Below are 16522 nucleotides of genomic sequence, written 5' to 3' on the forward strand. Positions count from 1 at the left end.
ATTGGCTTGTAACTTTAAATTATCAATCGAAATAAAAGACTATATTGGAGATCGTAGTTTTATTTACTTATATCTATACATAACGACACACTCTTAGGCTTAAATATAAATAACAATCGATATCTTAAAGGAGATGGCCAAATTTTCATAGAAAAAAAACCCAGAATCGACAGCAATGAAATGGTTACCAATAGGTTCTTTATGATAGACCTTTGATGGTGCCAAAAAATCCAGACTGAAATCCATGGGGTATAGGAGCTATTTCATATTATCGCAAAAATAGGTTATGTTGAATATATGTTGATTTTAAAGATTATTAACATCAAGGGACATAAAAAAGCAAAGTAAACTAACATTATACAAGCCACTAGTAACAACCCCATAGTTTCAGAGTTGGCCTGGTGATTAAAAGGTCTTGTATTTAACCACTCCAGATACGATTAAGCACCGACCTTACCTACTTGGAGAGGTTTCGCAGTTACATGCAACCTTCACAACTGGCTATGAAATGTTTTTGGAGAAATTGTCTTTGAAAATCGCGCCATGTGACATTGTCAAATATAACAAATGACTTAGCAATGTAAAACGGTCCAATCACGAGTCTGCATTCAACTTCTAACGAACATCAAACAGAAAAAGTAAACTTTTTTGTGAACTAAAATCTTGATCGAAAAAACGTTATAAAAAGAGAACCCCATGGTTTTTAGATGTTTTGAAATACTTTTTAAAATCCACAAATTATACTGAATCCAATCATACATATGAAGTTCCTGTCGACTCTGGGTTTTTTTTTGGCCATCTCCTTTCAACTCACAGCTATCATAACGACAATTTCAATATATATAAATAACGTACAAGTGCATTTAAATTCTATCAAACAAAATGCTCACTATTTTCTAGATATTTTTTTTTAAACAGACGTAGCTGTGAAGGCGTAGTGATAGCTAAATAATGTGGAGAAGGGTATAGATTCAACTCAGATTTGCGCGCGGCCCTATGTGTGCGTCGGCTTGTAAATATACAACTTTCATTCGTGTGACAGTGACGTCGTCCGAGGATGACGTGTTCTTATCGCTTTTTTTATGGGTACAGTCGTTTACGAAAATACTAGTTATTCACGGATAAATTATTAAGGAGTCAGGTAAAGCCATAAAGCGTTTCAAACAATGAAACAACATTCAAAGCCTTTTATTATTAAATAAGTTATAGTATAGTTCATACGTCTTTTCAAATTGACATTGACAGTGTCTAAGAAATAAATGAGGTGAAATATCCTTACATATTTTCTAGCTCGGGGTACGCGGACAATAAATAAAAGTGTGGACTAAGAATGTAAAAAAAAACGTAAACGTGTATAATAATGTAAACAAAATGTGTGGGGAATTTTAAAAAATTATATTGCTTTGCATAATGTCGACCAAAATAAGACGGAAATAATGAAACTCACAAATGAACGTTTAAGTCTAATTAATGAAGGGATGTGGGGTAATACTTGTCGACATGTGCAAAAGAAAAAAGAAGAATACTATAGACATTTTGACGTGGAGTCAGAATTTATAATTCACCTTGGAGAGTAGCGAATCTGAAAATTCATCATTTGATTTTTCAAGTAGCGATTCAGAATCATTATAAAAAAAAAATTAACACTAAATTACGTAATAACTATTTTTCTGTAAACACCTGTATACAACCACTAAATAACTGTATTTGTACCTGACTGTACCTCTTGTCACGCACACAAAGTCACTGTATATGTACAAGGATTCCCCACACAAAAGGCCACGCGCACGACTGAGTTGAACTTACTATATTATAGTTGTATTCATTCTATCGAAAGACTAGAAAAGAAAATGTTTACAAACCAAGCTTATTTTTACAGTCGGATTGACCCATTTTAATGAAATTTGGCGTAGTGGTAGTTAACATTGTGGTGAATTTATTCTATAGTAATACGAAAAAAAAAATAACAATACAAACTTATTTTTGCGGTTTGATTGACCGATTGTAATGAAAGGCTATCACTACGATAGTTATAATTGTGGAGAAGGGGAAGGTAAGGACATTGATTCTATCGGAATTAAAAAATATATATGCATAAATACAGGCGGAACCGCGGCCAGCAACTAGTGTAGAAAATTAGTTCACCTGCTCGCCAATAGAGGGCATTGTAACAAATAATTCTATTCACAGTAACAGATCGCTATCGGGAATCATTCGTCCTTTAGCCGATAGATGTCGCTTTAATACATAAATCAGCTGCTCGCCAATAGAGGGCGTTGTAACAAATAATTCTATTCACTAATAGATGGCGCTACCGGGAATCATTCATCCTTTAGCCGATAGATGTCGCTTTAATACATAAATCAGCTGCTCGCCAATAGAGGGCGTTGTAACAAATAAGTCTATTCACTAATAGATGGCGCTACCGGCAATCATTCCTCCTTGTGCCGATAGATGTCGCTTTTATACATAACTCAGCTGCTCGCCAATAGAGGGCGTTGTAACAAATAAGTCTATTCACTAATAGATGGCGCTACCGGGAATCATTCATCCTTTAGCCGATAGATGTCGCTTTAATACATAAATTAGCTGCTCGCCAATAGAGGGCGTTGTAACAAATAAGTCTATTAACTAATAAGTCTATTCATTAAGAAGTAATGAACACCCAAATCTAAACCTCTACGCACATTACTGTGACTTATATAGCTCATGTGCATGTCCTAAATTAACCAAAACAACTTGTATTAGATACCTTGGAGTTCTCATTGATGACCACCTGAATTTTCAACAACATATCGATGCACTAGTTAAAAGAATCCGCAAGCTTATTTTCATTTTCAAAACAATATCTCAGATACTGCAGTTATCAAGTCAGTATATTACGCACTTTATCAATCGCTACTTATCTATTGCATTACTTCTTGGGGTGGTACAAGTAAGTCTATACTCATAAACTTGGAACGTGCACTAAGAGCTGTATTAAAAGTCAGTTGTTTTCTACCCATACTACACCCTACCTTTGAACTGTAGGTATCAACATTGCAAAGTTTTGACTGTTAGACAACTCTTCATTCTAATGACAGTTCTCAAAAAACATTCTATGAAACCCAATTCAATTATTAATTCTCAGAATAAAAGGATCCCCACTGTATGCACAATATACAGGTACAACATCAGTTTCTCACATATTATTTTTTGGTTTTCTTGGGACATTACAATAAAATAAACCAAAAATTATATATCGTTACCAACACTAAATTACAATGTAAGAAGAAACTGACTACATGGCTTCAAAACTTAGATTATGATTCAACAGAAAAATTATTAAAACCTATAAATAAAGCTTAATCAGTAATTATTTTTTATTATAACTTCATTATAAGAATACCCATCAAGAACTATATATACCTAGGCAATGTATTACATAAGACAAAGAGTAAAATTATTGGAAAACTTAATAAAAAGAAACTACGTAATACCTACCTACCGATTTAGGTACCTAAGTAATAAATATATAAAAAAAAAAAAAACATTTCCATGCATAACCAGTCCAACTAAGACTAACTCACTACATACTAAAATACTTAGATATTATCTGATATTATAATGTAAATAAAAAAAAGACTTAACGAAATGCAAAACAAAAATTAGATATAAAATAAAAAAGAAATATTTAAAAACAACGTATTAAAATAAAATTGATATTATCTAAAATATGACACAAAAAAAAACTAATAACATGGAATAATATAAAAGTTATATATGAAAATACTATTTAGTCTAACTACCTACCAAGATAAATAAAAAAATAAAAGTACTCTACTGACTAGAAAACTTTCTAGGACTAATAATTCTACTGCCCTAACATAAATATTCTAATCTAGAAGGCCAATTTTTAACTCTTGCAAGTAATTGAAAATTACATATGATCTCAAAATGACTACACTATTAATTAAGTTACTATAAATTAGAAGTTCACCTTCGTATGTAGTATATGCATATTTGTGTATGTAATTGTTCCCACAGAAAAGTGACTCTTAATATTAAGTTAATAATTGTGTGCTATTATTATTTATTCTTTGATAATGCGTATTTTTAAGTGGAAGATACCATCATTATATGTTTTGTGTTATATATTTAAATGTTTAATTGCAATAATAAGTGCAGAGACTTATGTTTGTTAGCTTATTCCTATTTTATTTTTATTTTAAATTATTTGTGATACAGGCATTATGATAATAGTCGTATTTAAAGACAATCGTATTTAGGATTTTTCTTTGCCTCACTCCTTACAAAATGTGCTGTATAAATAACATTCAAAAGGAGAAATGGTGATCTGTAGTAACACAGGGGTAACCTTAAACAGACACCATTCTCTTAAAAAAGCAACTTGTATTGTAATTGTAATGTACTTAACACTGTAATTGAAGAGAAAATAAAGATTTGTTTTTAATCTCATTCAACGCATCATTATTGCAAGGTCGTTTGCCAGTTAATTTTGAACAATGAAACTCTTCAATTAGTAGATCTTAGATTTTGATTTTATACAGTGCACTTTATTCTACTTGTCAAGCCCTTTCATTTAATATCCATAATGATGATATTGAAAACATAGGTTATTCGCCATTTTGTAGCGGCAGCCATCTCGGATTTTTACGTAAAGTGCACTGTGTTCTACTTGTCAATCCCTTTCATTTGATACCCATATTGTATAGGTACCTTAAAAATAACTAGTCCACCAGCCATGTTGGATTTAGGATGACGTCACATAGCTTAATTAGTTTTAAAATATTTTTTTTTTGCTTTTTAGTGTTTTCGGAAGTCGGTTTAATTTTTTTGTAAAAAGTTTTTAGGAGGTAGCGAAACATCACGAATTACCTACTGTAAAAGTATCATCACTGGTATTATTGCAGTTACGTACTGACACACAGGATTCCATAGTACAGGTGGGTTGGCCATTTCGTAAATATCATGCGTATTTTCCTTAAAAAATATATTAGGGTTTCATTTATAGTTAAGTTGCTGATTTTCAATATTAAGAGTTAAGATATTTAATTGGCTTGTAACTTTAAATTATCAATTCTAAATAAAAGACTAGGTATATATGGGAGATCGCAGTTTTATTTCTCTAATATCTTTACAAAATGATACACTCTTAGGCTTAAATATAAATCACAATAGTTATCAATTTCAACTCACTTACAGCTATCATAACGACAATTTCAAAATAAATTTAAATTATCTAAAAGTATGTTTAAAAATGAAATGCATTGTAAAAAAAATACAAATACTTTTTTACAATAAACACAATTTTACAATAATATTTAATATAAAGTTAAATTTAACATTACTAAGTGATTCTTATGTACATTATACAGTTTATGGAATGTATTTACATTCGTTTAAACAAATATAAAAAGGTGTTGGAATGACCACTCAAAATGGTGAACTCCTTAGTAGATGCACGCTTTATGAATATTGACAATTGTATAGCTACTTTTAATCAAAGCCCAACAGGTTATGGGCCCAGAGACGTATATCCATCTAACTTATCCAAAAAAAAAAAACGCCTTTCTCCTGCGCCCGGTGCGCCTTCTGCGGCCGGGGAAGGGAGTCGAAATCTCCCTCTCCCGTTCCGCAGATTCCTTCTGCGACATCACTTCCTCACAAAAGGACACCACCGCGTCCCACGACTCTGCACTGCCGACCATCCTCCGCACTACGGCCGGCAGCAACAGATCGCCTCGATTTCATTTGTTACACGGCGCTGCTCCTCCCAAGCTACACACTCAGAGAGCGTGTGTTGCGCCGTCTCCTCCCCGCAATCCGGCGTCCGGAGCGTCCGGCTCACTGTCTATGCGGCACAAGCCGAAGCACCCATCTCCCGACAGCACCTGCGTCACCCTGAATGACAGCTCCCGAGCCAGTCGTCGAGTACTGGCCGGATCGCCTCGGGCGCAGCAGCCTTTGCCACCATTTCACAGGTCGATCTGCCGCTACACCGGCCTCGAGTCCCGTGCCCGCTCTTCGTCGCGCCATCGATATAATGACGCGAATACTTTCGCCTCTAGGTCCCAGGGGATCCGGCCAGGATGCAAGCCGCCTCGTGTAATCGACGCCAACAGCGGCGGCCGCAATACCAAGGCCACGGTTTAGGTACGTATTTTTCTGCCGATCTCCTTCGCGAACAGTCTTAAAACACAAAATAACTGTGTATTTACTGTCGCAAAAAACTATTTTCGTTTTGTTACGGCGCTCCTCCCAAGACACACACTCGGCGAGCGTGTGTTGCGCCGTGACCTCCCCGCAATGGACGCAGTGGTGGCACCGAGCGTCCGGCTCCCTGTCTATGCGGCACAGGAACTTGTCGAAGCACCCATCCCCCGACAGCACCTGCGTCACCCTGAATGACAGGGAGTCGTGTCTTCTCCCGAGCCAGTCGTCGAGTACTGGCCGGGTCGCATCGACGGCAGCGAGGCCGGCCTTTGCCGCTATTTCGCCACTAGGACCCGATGGACCTCCTCTCGGCGCAGCTCGATCTGCAGCTGCACCGGCCTCGAGCCCCGTGCCCGCTCTTCCTCGCGCCATCGATATAATGACGCGAATACTTTCGCCTCTAGGTCCCCGGGGATCCGGCCAGGATGCAAGCCGCCTCGTGTAATCGACGCCAACAGCGGCGGCCGCAATACCAAGGCCACAGTTTAGGTACGTATTTTTCTGCCGATCTCCTTCGCGAACAGTCTTTTTAAACACAAAATAACTGTGTATTTGCTGTCGCAAAAAACTATTTTCGTTTTGTTACGGCGCTCCTCCCAAGACACACACTCGGCGAGCGTGTGTTGCGCCGTGACCTCCCCGCAATGGACGCAGTGGTGGCACCGAGCGTCCGGCTCCCTGTCTATGCGGCACAGGAACTTGTCGTAGCACCCATCCCCCGACAGAACCTGCGTCACCCTGAATGACAGGGAGTCGTGTCTTCTCCCGAGCCAGTCGTCGAGTACTGGCCGGGTTGCCTCCACGGCAGCGAGGCCGGCCTTTGCCGCTATTTCGCCACTAGGACCCGATGGACCTCCTCTCGGCGCAGCTCGATCTGCAGCTGCACCGGCCTCGAGCCCCGTGCCCGCTTCCACGCGCCATCGATATAATGACGCGAGTACTTTCGCCTCTAGGTCCCAGGGTGGGGATCCGGCCAGGACGCAAGCCGCCTCCTAGGAAATCGTGCAGTACCCTCGCCCTTGGACCCTTTCCTAGGGGGCAGAAGCCAGGGTATGGTCTTGGTGGGAATCGCTGGATGTGAGACCAGCATTACCTATAAAATGCCAAGAAACCATCTGCTGTGTTAGTGGTGGAACACCGAATTTGAGCAGAGCCCTGGCCAGTCCGAGTCACCAACGTCCCCGCCGCCCCTCCTGGGAACTGCTGCACCGCACAATCGCGTGGCCACCACCACGAGGTGCAGCTGAGCTGAAGGTGCAGGGCGCAAGGCGAGTCTTCTGCGCCTCAAAACAGAACCAACCTCATCAGGGACGAAACCCGAGAAAAAAACCCGAGCACGCCCACAAGCACCAAGGTGGCAGCCCCACCAGTGGGCTAGGGTATAGTGGGCTAATCACCCGCTTACCTAAACATAAAAGATTAAAGAAACTGAAACAGTGCAAAACCGGACCAATCAAACTACGACGACCTTTGGCATGAAAATACGGACACGAATTGCTTGTTGGAACGTGCGAACACTGAACGAAGATAGCCGACTAGCCCAAGCAGAAACAGAAATGTTGAGATACAAACTGCAGATACTCGGTCTCAGCGAAGTGCGCAGAAATGGATTCGGTGAACTGAGAACGTCCAGGGGCCTTACATTTCTTTACTCCGGGAAGGAAGATGAAGAGGACGTACGTGAATACGGCGTGGGATTCCTCCTTTCTGACGCCGCTAAGAAGAGCCTACTGGACTGGAAACCATCTCAGAGAGAATCATCACAGCCCGGTTTAACAGCAAAGCCCGCAAGATAACCGTCGTTCAGTGCTATGCGCCTACAAACCCGGCATCAGAGGAAGACAAAGACGATTTCTATAGTTCACTCAACCTGACCTTGAAAAACATCCGCAAACAGGACATAGTAATCGTCATGGGAGACCTGAATGCCAAGGTTGGCACAGACAACTACGGCTGTCAAAGACACATGGGTACATACGGGATGGGAGTACGGAACGGGAACAGGGAGATTCTTGGAGTTCTGCCAGGACAACGACCTGACCATCGGAGGCACGCTTTTTATACATGGAGACCACCATAAGTATACATGGAACTCACCCGATGGAATCGGAGGGACAGCTTTAACGCTGAACGAGCACTTCGAGGAAATCTTTCGAGTCCCAAGTGACCCCGTAACCACGGCTGTACCTGCTGCCAGCTTGCCCACATGCCCACATCGAACCTGGACATCGATGTGTCTCCTCCTACAGAGGAGGAGGTAATGAAGGCTATCCGTAGGCTACAAAATGGGAAAGCCCCAGGAGTCGACCTCATCACAGCGGAAATGCTCAAAGCCGACATTACCACCGCAGCAAACGCGCTGACTCCCCTTTTGCGGAACATCTGGTCAGCCGAAGAGTTACTTGATGACTGGAACAAAGGCCTTTTCATCACCGTACCCAACGACCTACAACGAGAGGCCATGGAGACGGGACTAAAAATTAACACCCGGAAGACCCAGGAAATGAGGTGCGGAGTGAAGTGCTCATTACCGTTGCTCATCGGCACAGAGGGAGTGGAGAGGGTCCACAAGTTTACCTACCTCGGTAGTATTGTGTCGGAAACAGGAGGGATCGAGGAGGACATCACCTCGAGGATCGCCAAAGGGAGAGCAACCTTTGCACAGCTCCGTCCTGTGTGGCAATCACGGAAACTGACCAGGAGAGTTAAGCTCAAGAGATTCCGGTCCAACGTCAAGACCGTATTGCTGTACGGATGCGAAACGTGGAAGGCCACGAAAGACATCTCGCGTAAGCTCCAGGTCTTCGTCAATCGCTGCCTCCGTCGTATTCTCGGTATATACTGGCCCGAGAAAATCTCCAACATAGAACTGTGGGAACGCTGCGGTGAGACACCGATCGACCAGCAGATCAAACGCCGCAAGTGGAACTGGATCGGCCACACGCTCCGAAGGGACCCCGATCACATCCCGAGACAAGCCCTAGACTGGAATCTGCAAGGGAAGCGGAAACGTGGCCGCCCTAAACAATCCTGGCGGCGGACGATCATTGCAGAGGCGGTGACTATAGGCAGAACGTGGAGCGAAATAAAGCGCGAAGCTCAAGACTGAACGCGATGGCGGAGCTCTGTGGATGCCCTCTGCCCCATCTAGGGGACATAGGACTTTAAGTCAAGTAAGTCAGAAGAGGGCGATGTCCGCGCTTTACCTGAGCGGTGCGCCTACTTCTTCAGTACGGGGAAGGGAGTCGAAATCTCCCTCTCTCGTTCCGCAGTTTCCTTCTGAGACATCACGTCCTCGCAAAAGGACACCACCGGTCCTAGCTTAGCCCTAAGCCAGCTAAGCAATGGGGGCTATGGCGTACATAGGCTATCGCATACATTTAATTTTGATTTGTCTTTAATCATTACGGTCTCATCTACTCGTATAAGTGACAGTCACAGTCGCCAATTCTTTTTATATCGTGTTTTTACTCGAAAAGTGTTGATGTTACTGATGAACCAATAAATCATAATAATGGCGTCCACGCCCGATTTCGGCCACGGCGGCTGTTCTCATTTAAGGAGGTCAGCCAGCTGCGCAGGACATATTACAGTGCATGAGCATTTGCGCAGACACAGGTGCACTCTCTATTCCTTCACTCTCGTAACCCGATGGGACGACAATCCGACACGACCGGAAAGAGGGTGATGCGACATGCACGGGTGAATCAATCACCAACTTCCAGACTACGGGCTGCTTTGTCAAAGTTTAAAAAAACCCCCAAAGCGATTTCGGCCCGACCCGGGAATCAACCCCAGACCTCGAGTACAGCAGCCGCGCTTACGACCACTAGACCAACGAGGCAGTCAACCAAACAGGACAACAGGTAGTGGGAGACCAATAAATAAATATTAACTAAAAACTACAGAATTCCGTGTCACAATCAAACAGCTCAGTCTTAATCACAACATTGTTTACACTAAGTCCTCTCGAAAGGTATAAAAATAGTCCGCTCTGGAAATATATATTTACAATAATACGAAAGTACTCTAAAACCGCGCCAACGAAATGACAGATGATCGAATTTAATATTAATTTAATTTATATAAAATATTTTTTTAATGCAAAGTAACCCTATTGGTTAAAGCTGATAAAACAATTTTAATCTAAACTAATATAATGTAGAATATCCTTTTTTGTTAGTTTTTGTATCACAAAGGCTCTGAAGCTACTAAACCTATTTGTAAGATTATTTCACTGTTGTCAACCACGGCCATATTTTATCTCGTTACGGGAGGACGTTATAAGAAAATCGGTAATACCGCGGGATACACGCTTTTATGGAAAACCATCATAATGATGTGTCTCACTATAAATATCTAATTATAATGTGAAAACTGAGATGACATAAAAATACTGTATATAAAGATACAATAAAGATACAATTCCGCGAGTAAACCTCATTCATTCGATCAATAGACATTTGGTATTACAGCGACTCTGAGGATACGCTCTGAATGCTAGCTGCCGACTGCAACTCCCAACCGCACTTGCAGCGACTGCATGAAATCAGTCGATATCCGAGGGCGACTGCACGTGCTGCTGCCGCTTCGATCCAAAACGGTTTCATATAAATACGTACAAGTCAGTAGTCCAGCTGCGGGCCACGTGCGATTGGCAGTTGCAGTCAGAAGCATCATCCTCCGAGCCTTTTCCCAAACTATGTTGGGGTCGGCTTCCAGTCTCACCGGATTCAGCTGAGTACCAGTGCTTTACAAGAAGCGACTGCCCTATCTGACCTCCTCAACCCAGTTACCCGGGCAACCCGATACTCCTTGATTAGACTAGTGTCAGACTTAGTGGCTTCTGACTACCCGTAACGACTGCCAAGGATGTTCAATGACAGCCGGGACCTACAGTTTAACGTGCCATCATCACAGTCATTGGTGTCTCAGATATACTTAGAAAGTACATACAAACTTAGAAAAGTTGCATTGGTACTTGCCTGACCTGGAATCGAACCCGCGCCCTCATACTCGAGAGATTGGTTCTTTGCCCACTAGGCCACCACGACATTCAAAAGTTACTATAGTATGATATTACTATAGTATGTAGTTGGTATTGATGTTGCAGTCAGAAGCAAGCATTCAAAACGTACTATAGTATAGTAATTAAATATCTGTTAATTAATCCGTCAAAAAAATGTTACAATTGTAGCGGTACTACAACTGACAACACCGCCATCTACACATTCGGAGACGCAACTATCAGCAACTATCCTGCATCGCACGTGCAGTGTTCGCGCGCACAGTGAACACAGATAGATCACCCCGACAACAACTGTCGGGCAGTAGCCCACCGGACAAAAACACCTGTCCGGTCGGAGGATCCTCCCTTTACCGCCAGGTATGATGAGCTTTAGATGATCTTCACACTGCCCCGCATCACGCTGCATCTTGCGTGTCGACGCACCTACGCGCGTTCCTGCGGGAGTGCAGATCTGCATCATCGTGCGGGTTTTTCACGCACTCACGCGCGTAGGTGCGTTTTGTAAATTCACGCACAGCGAGTTCCATTTTCAAATATACACGTCACGCCCATTCAAAATCACGCGCGGCATTGCGGGATTCAGTGTGCCATACCTTGCGTCTCGCCCCGCACCTACGTGCGGGGGTGCGTGTTTCTCCGCATGTATGTGCGTGATCCGCATGAACGCGCGTGGATGCATTTTCAGTGTGTTGGACTATGCGTGTTTTCCATACAAACGGAGATATTTCCATACAACGGAAAAAAACGCATCCACGCACAACGCTGCATCATGCGGGGCAGTGTGATAATCGCCATACTCTCTGCTCTCATACCTCCACAGTAACCAACAAACTGTGCGGCAACACAAACGCGTCCGCATCGAAAATGACAAAACACACGATTTTCATTTTCTACTTCATCGCGACCATATTCGCGACGGACAGTTACAAAATACTCGGCATCTTCCCGTCGCTGGATCGCAATAACTACCTCACATACCGCCGACGTGATATGAACACGCAACCTTCGAGCTACGTAACGTCATCAGCAAGACCTTCCTCAAGCTTTCGAGCGACGAGTTCTTCAGCCAGCCAGCTTCAAATGGGTATCCCTTACCACCAGCATGTTGCGGACGCACATACCTGGTCAGCACCCTCAGCCACATCCCGCGACCTCGGGCAGTCGGGCAGTGGCCCACCGGACAAAAACACCTGTCCGGTCGGAGGATCCTCCCTTTACCGCGAGGTATGATGAGCTTTACTCTCTGCTCTCATACCTCCACAGTAACCAACAAACTGTGCGGCAACACGAACACGTCCGCATCGAAAATGACAAAACACACGATTTTCATTTTCTACTTCATCGCGACCATATTCGCGACGGACAGTTACAAAATACTCGGCATCTTCCCGTCACTGGATCGCAATAACTACCTCACATACCGCCGACGTGATATGAACACGCAACCTTCGAGCTACGTGACGTCATCAGCAAGACCTTCCTCAGGCTTTCGAGCGACGAGTTCTTCAGCCAGCCAGCTTCAAATGGGTATCCCTTACCACCAGCATGTTGCGGACGCACATACCTGGTCAGCACCCTCAGCCACATCCAGCGACCTCGGGCACTCGGGCAGTCGGGCAGTAGCCCACCGGACAAAAACACCTGTCCGGTCGGAGGATCCTCCCTTTACCGCGAGGTATGATGAGCTTTACTCTCTGCTCTCATACCTCCATACAATGTTTACGAACATTTTGTCAATGTTTACGAACATTTATAATTTTCTAATTCTTGTTTTCTACAGTTGCCATTAAACACGACATGTAAACTGTATACAGAGTGTGTCGTATCTAAACACATTAAATTAAATACATACGTTAATATACTAGTAAAAATATGTCGATTACGATGAAAACGAAAAATGAAACTGTAGCTAAACCACTGAATGGATTAAGTTGTTTTTTTACAATTCACCATAGAATATGATGAAGTATATGTGGTAGGATTTAATGTGATTAGGTACGACACACCCGATAAATTAATATTACGTAAAAACAATAATGTAATAACTGTTGTGCATGAGTTAATATTGCGAAGCACTTGTCTTCTAAAAAATACTGTTAACATATTTACTGAGACACTACCTAAAACATATTTTTGTTGCATTCAATAAAGAACTACCACAATCTGTACTTTCGTATCTATAAACTGTACATTAATATCAAACATTAAGTCATAAGTTTTGGTAAAAAAAAATCCTGAACATTAAATCGTGAGCATTGACATGTGGTAACTCTTCTTAACTAGGTCAGAATAATTTAACGACATACTAATTATGTCTGTTCGATTAAAACATTTGCATACCTACGCCTTCTAATGCTAAAAAACTTTCACAAATATCTCGCAGTGCAAAGCACTACCCGTAATTAGCTAAGAGCCATGAATGAAGTACATAAAATCAAGGCCAGTCTTCAAGTGAAGTTCGCACAGTATGCCAAGCCAGCCCAGTTCCAGTGGGCGCGTGCCCAGAAGGCAACAAAACATGCCTCAAAAACGTTCGGCCCTGCGTAAGACCAAGAAACAGACGCCAATTTTTCCGCTTACCGAAATCATATGGATTCCTAAAAGTGCCTGGAGATAGCTTGCGTAACTTCTCGTTGATGTGAGCTTCTACGCTCGTTTCTCCGCGGCCGATGTTCTTACCGTGGATGATAGTTAATGTTCCGAGGGCGAGGAACACGGAGCAACATGTGACGGCCATGAAAACGACCGCTTTTCTCTTCCACGGGTGAGCGGCGATCCGTTGAGCTTCCGTGATCGGCGGCACGGGTAGGTTGTGTTCGCGTGGAAAGTTCACAGAGTCGTATTCCACTATTTCCTTTACCGGAACCAATACGCCCGTCTGGTTCAGCCGCACCGGGTGCCCAATCAGATCTGGATCGTTATTTGGGATTATACCCCCTGAAATAAAATAGCAAAACTTTTAAAACCAATGTCTATTTTTGTTACAACATAACATCTTGAACTACAAATAAATACAAATATAAAGAGCTAATATTTAACAGACCATTTCATAACTTGATCACAGTTTATGCTACAATAAATTATTTACCTGTATCATTCAGCCAAATAACTTTATATCCAATATCAATTCCTGCGGTGATGATGAACGCCACACCCATGACCATATACACCATGTACAGAAAGAAGAATCTTGCGTTGTAGTAGCCCACACAGTTGTTGAGCCACGGGCAATGGTGATCCATGGCTAAGATGCACCGGTCACACACTGAGCAGTGATGGGTTCGTGGCGGTCGAGGAGATATGCATCTCCTGCATATGCTTGCTGCATCCGATATTAGTGTGCTCTGTAAAACATTTTTCTTTTATGAGAATTCAAACAAAATAACCAATACTATGATGGTATAACTTATTCAGAACTGAAAATAACATCAAGTCTTCATTTTCCCAGTTTAGCAATGATTGCATGAACGCCACGCAAAACACACATCCGTTTATGTAAAATATTCTTATATTTAAATTCTTAACACATGAGCAATTAGAGCAATTGCAATATTTTTTACTTACCGGCGGTGGGTATCCAGGTTCAGTAACAACACCTTTGTAGTAATGGAATACAATATTAATCAGCAGCCAGTTGCCAAATATGACTAGAAATACAGTTGTATAAGGACATCTCTGCCACCAGTATGGCAGACCTACCCAGTAAGCCACGCCTACAACCGCGCTTGTTAGAACAGAAACGCAGAAAACGAACATCTGAAAAAGATAATACATATAATATGACAACCCCCCATAATATGTAAAAGTAAAAGTGAAAATCATTTATTGAAGCTAGGCTAATTAGATTAGCACTTGTTCGAGTCAAAATGAATTACCCAATACCCCTTTCACCTTTCTCTAGTGTTATCGCTAGACAGAAGAAGCAGTGAAGAACAAACTTCCCAAAAACATGGCTGTTTATCACAATTGAATTATCTGCCCCTAAGACTACCCACTGATTACGACGGGACACGACGGTTTTTAGTTAGTAAGAGTCTGACACTCCCTCACCGCTGCTAACCCAGAGCAGGAGGGGTCATTTGATAATTCTTGACATTGTTATAAAAAAAAAAGACTACCCACTGAACATTGGTTACAATATACAATTATACACCGAAAATACTAGTTATTAATTGAATTAGGAAATTGATGTTTCCTTTGCATTGCATGGTTCTAGATAATGACAGGTAAATCATATCATTGTATGCAGAGCCTTTCCCCTACAATGTTAGGGTCGAATTCCAGTCTAACTGGATGCAAGTTAATATAGATGAATATTGGCAACAATTAAGAAAGCGGCTTTTACATGTACTCACTTTTCCAAGATACTGGGCGAAGTTGTCAACAAACCAAAACACAGGTTCCAATAGGAAATCCACCGCATAGCTTTGGCTCATGTGCTCATTGTACGTAAGAGAACGAGCGGTCAACGATGCTTGAGATATTTTCCAAAATATATAGCCTCTGCAATACACATTATAATCATTAAATATATCTGAATTAGAATCAAATGGGGTAAACAATAAATAAATAACAATACTTACTTTAGTCTTCGAAATAACCCTCGAAATCTCCATGTTATGATCACCATTTTGAACTATAAATATTTTAATGTCAATAAATAACCAAATTATTAATCTATTTAGTTAATTTTGAAGATAAATAATAACTTAACAATAAAATTAGTGAGGTTATTTTTTATTTATGGTGATCGGCGGATACGGGTGGTGTTGCCAATGTAAAGAAGTGGTACCACAGACCACAGTTATAATATGAGTAAGGGACAGCCCAGACGATCACTATATTGCACAACAGTTGCACTATGATTTTACGTTATTGGAAAGAGGGTTGAGGGAAACCGGACAGTCCTTGGACAGAACATATTCTCGGCAGCTTGAGGCGCGATTTTTGAAGATCTGGATTCAGTTAAGTATGAGCCAGTATGAGGTGGGTAAAGTTTAATTATATTATTGTTCTTGTTGTAGTCAAGAGGTACTATAATCAAATCAAACTGTACTGTGTTTAAATAGGGTATGAGAATCATTAACACGCTTCATTAGGTTGATCTGCTTGGAAATGGCAATGAAACTATGGAATGGAATTCCAAAAATCGTAGCGTTACGAAAATTGACAGTTGTACCTGTATGCAGTTTTGATCTGATGATGCAGCAGGAAGATTGGAACTGGAACTTGATGCATTTAAAAATGCGTCAAAGCTTAACAAAAGCCTATATTTTC

General features: G+C 41.7%; 1 protein-coding gene across 1 annotated transcript; it reads right to left on the reverse strand.

Moving 5' to 3' along the window:
• Positions 1-11953: 11953 nt before the first annotated feature.
• LOC124644775 (palmitoyltransferase ZDHHC16) lies at positions 11954-16095 on the reverse strand. The gene is made up of 5 exons (XM_047184308.1): positions 15829-16095; positions 15601-15748; positions 14810-15001; positions 14334-14589; positions 11954-14182 (listed from the first exon to the last, which is right to left on the reverse strand). The coding sequence occupies exons 1-5, from the start codon at positions 15873-15875 to the stop codon at positions 13680-13682; spliced, it is 1146 nt and encodes a 381-aa protein (XP_047040264.1). The 5' UTR covers positions 15876-16095; the 3' UTR covers positions 11954-13679.
• Positions 16096-16522: the final 427 nt, after the last annotated feature.

Source organism: Helicoverpa zea, chromosome 31 (genome assembly GCF_022581195.2).
Source record: "Helicoverpa zea isolate HzStark_Cry1AcR chromosome 31, ilHelZeax1.1, whole genome shotgun sequence".
Lineage (NCBI taxonomy): Eukaryota > Metazoa > Arthropoda > Insecta > Lepidoptera > Noctuidae > Helicoverpa > Helicoverpa zea.

Excerpts from the sequence above, each read along its gene's own strand:
- LOC124644775 (XM_047184308.1), bottom strand. The coding sequence starts at position 15,875 with ATGGTGATCATAACATGGAGATTTCGAGGGTTATTTCGAAGACTAAA. Across the intron at positions 15,002-15,600 it reads TCGCCCAGTATCTTGGAAAA|ATGTTCGTTTTCTGCGTTTC; the intron begins GTGAGTACATGT and ends TATCTTTTTCAG. Across the intron at positions 14,183-14,333 it reads TATTTGGCTGAATGATACAG|GGGGTATAATCCCAAATAAC; the intron begins GTAAATAATTTA and ends ATTTTATTTCAG.